The sequence below is a fragment of the Erithacus rubecula genome, assembly GCF_903797595.1.
Source record: "Erithacus rubecula genome assembly, chromosome: 2".
Classification (NCBI taxonomy): domain Eukaryota; kingdom Metazoa; phylum Chordata; class Aves; order Passeriformes; family Muscicapidae; genus Erithacus; species Erithacus rubecula.
The window spans coordinates 31,495,236-31,501,357 of record NC_136685.1 but is presented as its reverse complement, the minus strand read 5'-3'; the positions used below and the strand labels follow the sequence as shown (position 1 = coordinate 31,501,357).

General features: G+C 43.1%; 1 protein-coding gene across 1 annotated transcript; it reads right to left on the bottom strand.

Moving 5' to 3' along the window:
• Positions 1-341: 341 nt before the first annotated feature.
• Positions 342-5,566, bottom strand: LOC306798442 (nuclear receptor subfamily 0 group B member 2-like; the record flags this gene model as incomplete). Its single annotated transcript, XM_079298463.1, has 2 exons — positions 342-607; positions 4,963-5,566. The coding sequence occupies 2 exons, from the start codon at positions 5,564-5,566 to the stop codon at positions 354-356; spliced, it is 858 nt and encodes a 285-aa protein (XP_079154589.1). The 3' UTR covers positions 342-353.
• Between the last annotated feature and the right edge of the window lie 556 nt (positions 5,567-6,122).

The following is a 6,122-nucleotide window of genomic DNA, read 5'->3' as shown; positions in this document are numbered from 1 at the left end:
GAATAAAATTTACCATTGCCCCTGTTCCTTAAAGCCAAAAGCATAAAATATAAACAGCTGTAAAAGTGCTCACTAGAAATAATACAGTTGAACCTAGCACAACAGGAAAGTATGCTGGTCCTCCTAGACAATATTTAAATACTTAGACTAAGGGTTTTTTAAAGCACACAGTTTCATGAAATGCTTAATTTTCTCAGCTTTTAATCTAAAATGTTACAAAATTACTTCATCATTGAAGCATATACAGCTTACAAATATACATCAATGATTTTTTTGAAATGTGTTTATTTAGTTCATAATATTCTCTCATCTCTTCAAAATGAAATATTTTATTGCTCAGATGTCATTTGTTTTCAAAGCCAGCCTGGCTTGATATATAGGGTTTCTATAAGTAGTACATTTAGGGTGGCCTCTCCTAGGATGGGTCTGAAGAAGAGCTCTTCAATAGCATCTGCATCAATGTCTCGAAGAGAAGTGATTAGCTGAAGAATCCAAGCAAACCTGCCAAGGCTTCCATGGAACATTGTTGAGATAAACTCCATCAGGGCTTTCTGAGCTTCCTGCTGCAGTGATTGTACGTAGGGGAGACATTTCAAGACATGACATTCTGTCAAAACAAAAAGTAAAACAAATCCTGAGTAAATACTTCAGTTCCGTGCCCTTTGTAATGATGGGTGTCTGGATTTTTGGCTTATAGCACTACTTTCTCCATAGAAAAAAAATAAACACTTTTTAAACATACTTTTTGGAAAAAGAAGGAATGTGTAGCTCAATAATTTGAATGAGCATTGGGCAACATTGTAAGCACATTGGAATCTAGCTCTTTGCATTAAAATCCTGGTTTGAAATTGTAGCAGCAGGTTATTTTGACTCACTACAGGTGGAGAAGAAGTTTTGTAGTGTTGTCTACCCACCAAATGATGCTGAGATAGTAGTCTGGGCAGGTGGAAATATTCCAGCTCTAATCTACCCTGCCTAGGTAATATCAGAGGATGGAGATGATGGTTTGGAGCAGCGAGCAGTCTCACAGCTTGAAGACATAGACTTCCAGTATAGCCAGCCCCGTCTGCATCCTGTTGTTGCCTTTGCTTACTAGACTAAGCTGGGGCACTGTGGGTCAACATACTATCTAGGTATTTTCATTTACAGTCTAAAAAGAGCAAGAGGAGTGCGTCAGCAAGAGGAGTGCCTGAAGAAGGAGAGATCTTTGCCCTGTGGAGTCATGGTCTTGAGCCTCAATCACACACCTCCCATAGCATGTGACCTGCTGGCTCACTGAGGGTGTTTGTGGGTGCCAGAGCTCAGTGCTGAGGACACCCTGTGTTCATACTTTGCCTCTGCCTTTGTCAGGTAGCTCTCAGCAACCTGTTGCCTCCTGTCCTCACTCTATAAGGAATCTTTTCTCTTCTAGAATTGTTGCAGTCTGGACAGAGGGTAGAACACACTACTTGGCATCTTTTACAGTGACTGACTCCCTACCTCCCTGGAATAGAATCCGAACAGCTCAGCCAGGTGTGTTTCACACAGGATCATTCATTTCAGTGTGGGAAGTTCTGTACTCTTGCCTAGTGCCCGTTACCAGTGCAAAACCAGGCTAATTTTCTTTCCTTCAGTCTGTAACTGGCTGACTGTTGTCAGTCCTCAGCAACTCTCTTCTTGCTAGACATCCCTGCCAGAGGAGAAGAAGCCTCAGCCAAACCTGCAGCCAGGCTAGCCAGAAATTAAGAGTTTGGAAAAGTCATCATCTCCCCCAGATAACCAGCAGCTGCGAGCTGTGAGGATGATTCTAAATGTTAGATTTTTCATGGAAAAAAAATTGTCAGGATTTTGTGGATTCAGGATGAAGTTGCAATAGTTTATAACTCTTCAAATATACTTAATTTTCCCATTTGGTATTTTTTTCTATGCAACCAAACACTGGTTTTAATCTAGCATATTATGAGACACTCTTGTTCTGAGATCTGTTGTAATAATATTCAAACATATTTCCTGCTGAACTCTTAAACCTCTTAAGAGTATCTCTTTTTTTAACAGAATCCCTGTCACAGCCTTGATGGAATTTTTGAATATATATATATATGTACATAAATATGCATTTGTGTGTCACTGACATAATGACAGCACTGTTTTTCACTGCTCCCACCTCTTCACTGTGAAGTCCCAATTGCTCTTCAGACAACTGTCAAAAACACAAAAATGTTTTCACCTCACTCTGTGCTGTTCCTGTGTGGCAGAACAGTCCCACCTATTCCTTCCTTTGACTTATTGCCTGGGGCCAGGTAGAGAGGGCCTTGCAGCTGGACCCTTCACCCACAGATACTGAGACAGCTCCAAAGCCACCCAGCCAAAGCTCCCCTGGGAAGAGAGGGGATGCCAGTATGTTCAGGAGAGTCTGGATCCTGTTGGTGTAAGGAGCTGGTATTCCCTCAGAGGCTGGTGCACAATTTCTTCTTCACAGGTTCTTGCTGGCCCAGATGTGGTCAATCAGTGACCAGCCAGAGCCTCCCACACAGAGGTGCTGCACAGATTCTGTTATTTGCAGTTCTGGGGCCCTCAGCATAAGAAGAACATGGACCTGCTGGAATGACTCCAGAGGAGAGCCCTGGAGATGATCAGAGGGCTGGAGCCCTTCTCCTGTGAACACAGACTGACAGAGTTGGGGTTGTTCAGCCTGGAAAAGAAAAGTCCTTAGAGCAGCCTTCCACTACCTAAAGGGGATTTACAAGAAAGTTGGACAGGGACTTTTACAGGAGCTTGTAAGTCTTAGGCCAGATGTGTAGGCAGAAATCCTTTAGAGAGGGAGTGGTGAGAGTGGTGAGGAGTTGGAACAGCTTGCCCAGAGATGTGAATGACAAAGCCCCAGAAGTTGGATGGGGCTTGTAAGAACTTGGTCTAGTGGAATGTGTCCCTCCCAATGGCAGGGATGTTGGACTAGATGATCTTTAGGGTCCCTCCCAACTCAAACTATTCTATGATTATTAATAGAAGGACCTGACCTACATTGTGCTGCCTGCCACCCTCTTGCCAAAGGGGTTTTTCTAATGATGGTAAGCACAATGTCTGTGCCACAAGAGATCACTCAGGGTACAAGCAAAGTTTTGCATAGTTGTCATGCTTCTTATCCAAGAGATGGCTGCTGCAGCTGCATGCCTGGAAGTCCTCCTGAACTCCAGCTCTGAGCTGCTCTAGATCTGGCCCTTCCCCATTGCTTTAGTCAGTTTTGGTGGTTCCAACAGAAGTAAAACATTAAGGGTGGTAACGAGGTACTCCATAATCCAAAAGAGAGTTAGTTTACCATTGTCACTGCTGGTGACTTCCTAAAATTCTTTTAGAACTGAGGCCTGCAAAAATAGTAGCATTTTGCCAAACATCAAGCTAAAACCCGAAAAGTTGAAAGGGTGTTGCAAATATGTAAAAAACATTTTCTGAGTTTGGTGGAAAGTGCTGAAAAACTACTAAAAGTGGTACTTGTGAAGCAACAGCTGTACAGACTTGTTTGCAGCAAAGGGTGGTTTGGGCTGTGTATAAGCCCTGGAAGCCTGTTTCAGCCCAGAGTTAGAAAGTGGCTGTTTCATATGGAGGCTTAACTGAATCTAAGCTTAACTGGTGTTCTCCAGGCTGCCTTCTGCAGCTCATGGAGAAATAATCCAGAGAACAGGGTCATCCCATCTGAGAGCTGAGTATCATTCCTGAAACTGTGGAATGTGTCTGCAGACAGCATCAGGAGCTGCTGGCTCTCTCGTGCAGCACCCTGGGGAAGCAGCAGGCCTTAGAAGGCAAAAATTCAGAACATAATCCTGCTTCTGCTACTTTCTCCTTAAGTGATAATTGCATTTTACCCACAGAAACAATAAAAATGCCAGCTAGTTAAATTGTGTGAGCTGCTGCAGATGAGGCCTTTCTCTTATCATCCCCCTAGATATAGCCAATGGTTTCTTTCAGCCTGATTTTATTGTGACAAAAACTTGCACTGAAATGACCTCTTCTGGTTTGATGCTGTGGCATAAACACCAAGGCAATACCAAGCATCTGGATGACATTACACCTCAAGAATCAGAATTTTAATCCCCTTGGAAACAAATATAAAGTCACACAGCCCTTGAGCAGCCTATAAACCATGCACCACGAGGAATATAATGGAATAACTGAAGCATTCAAGTATCCTTTTGGTGCAGCCCCAAGTACAGCCCCAAGTACACTGCTGACAGTGCAGCCAACAGCAGTGATTGCTGTAGAAGGAGCTGAGGATCTGAGCCAGAGCAGGCTGGAGTCAATAAGTCTTTCCATTTACTTCAGTGTACTTAGAGCTCAGCTCTCAATGACTCATGCACTCCATGGTGCTGACCCATGCAATCTTCCTTCCTAAGGAGCCTGAACTTGGCATCAGAAGTGAGAGGATGCAATCAGTAGTCTTAGTTTGCATTGTGACTGCTGTCTCAGGCTTTGAATGTAGAGATAATAAATTACATAAATAAAGGATACAAATACATAAAAGTTGTCTAACCTCAACACAGCATTCTTTTGCCTCACTGATGAAAATTAGATACTTATCTTCTCCAGTGTTCTTGTTACTGAGGAAGCCTTTGTTAAAATTCTTCTTTAGCTCACATCACATATCCATGTACCATCTCTCCTTGTTGTGATGTGAGGGTGAGGCTGCTGCTTTACCTTTGAACTGGAAGTCAGTTTGAAGTTACACACTTAGTTCTTTATGACCTAAAATTTGTCTAATAAAGGTGGTTTTGGCTTTTGATGTACTGCACATACCAAAGGAACCAAAATAAACCACATTTTCTACCACATCAGGTAGAAAAACAGTTAAATCATGGAATACAGGTTTTTGAGAACATTTAACTATATTCATAGAATAAAGTAAAACAAAGCATTTGTCTATATGTAGATAAAAATGACAAATATCTTTCTAGGTACGTAATCATTTGTGTAATTTCTGGGAGGACTTACCAGAATTAAAAAGAATAATTCCTTGAAGATAGGCATATTCTTTTGCACTTAGGTCCAGATCCCAGAACTTCCACAATAAATTCCTCATCTTCTGAACTTCTGCTAAAGATGCTCCTGCTGATGAGCTGCCCAGGTCATTCATAGCTGTTGAAGACTGATTGAGGAGAATATTTTTCAATAAACTGGTGGCTGGAATCTCTCTCACATGAAAATCCACCCCTTCTTGTGCCATGCCCAGGACAAAAAGAGGGGCCCAGTTCTGTTGTATGAGGACAAACTGATCCTCCCAAGGCATGTGATAAAAAGAGGGTAAGTTTCTAATAAAAGTTGAAGTCTTCAACAACACTTCGGAAGCTCTTCTGCATGTGGCTTCTGGTGTTCTCAGGACAACTCTTCTGTCCAAACAAGGGCAGCCTTTGCTTCTTGTGGAGCAGTGGGGACTGCTGTGCTGCTGGTGCCACTTGGTCTCACTTCCATGCTCTTTGTTAAGAATCTGGTACAGGATGCTTTTGGAATGTTGTGTCTCACAGCCACATTTCCCAGATTTCTCAGCTGGGAACTTGGTGGCCATGGAGGCAGAGTTGCCTGTGGAAGGAAGCAGCATGTCTGGAGCTATGTGTCAGCAGCAGGTGAGGGCAATTCTGCTGCACAGGGAGGCTTTGTTGGTTATATACACATGGGCAGGTGTTGGAAAGTAGTATGACCCTGATCCATAAGGTTACCTTGAACTTTACTTGCAGCAGTGTGTTTCAAACGAGGCGTGGCTGCAGGCTGCTGGTGCTCCTGGGCTGCTGTAGCCCCAGGGCAGTGGATGGCATGGGCCAGCCCTAGGGACAGTCCTGGGGATGGGAATCCTGTGTTTCAGAATTACCTCATGTTACTGTGAGATTTGAGAGAAACTTCAGAGAAGATCAGCTGTTAGAGCTTGTGACAGTGTTCCCTCTTGCACTTCACAAATGATAATTTCAAATGCAGAATTTGAGAGCTTAGAGTCATAGAATTTATTAGGTTGGAAAAGACCTTTCAGACCATTGAGTCCAGCCATTCACCCAGCACTGCCAAATCCACCATTAACCCATGTCTTCAAGTTTACATTCTCTTAAGTGCCCCTAGGAATTGTCACTCTATCACTTCCCTGAGCAGCCTGAGCATTGACTTAG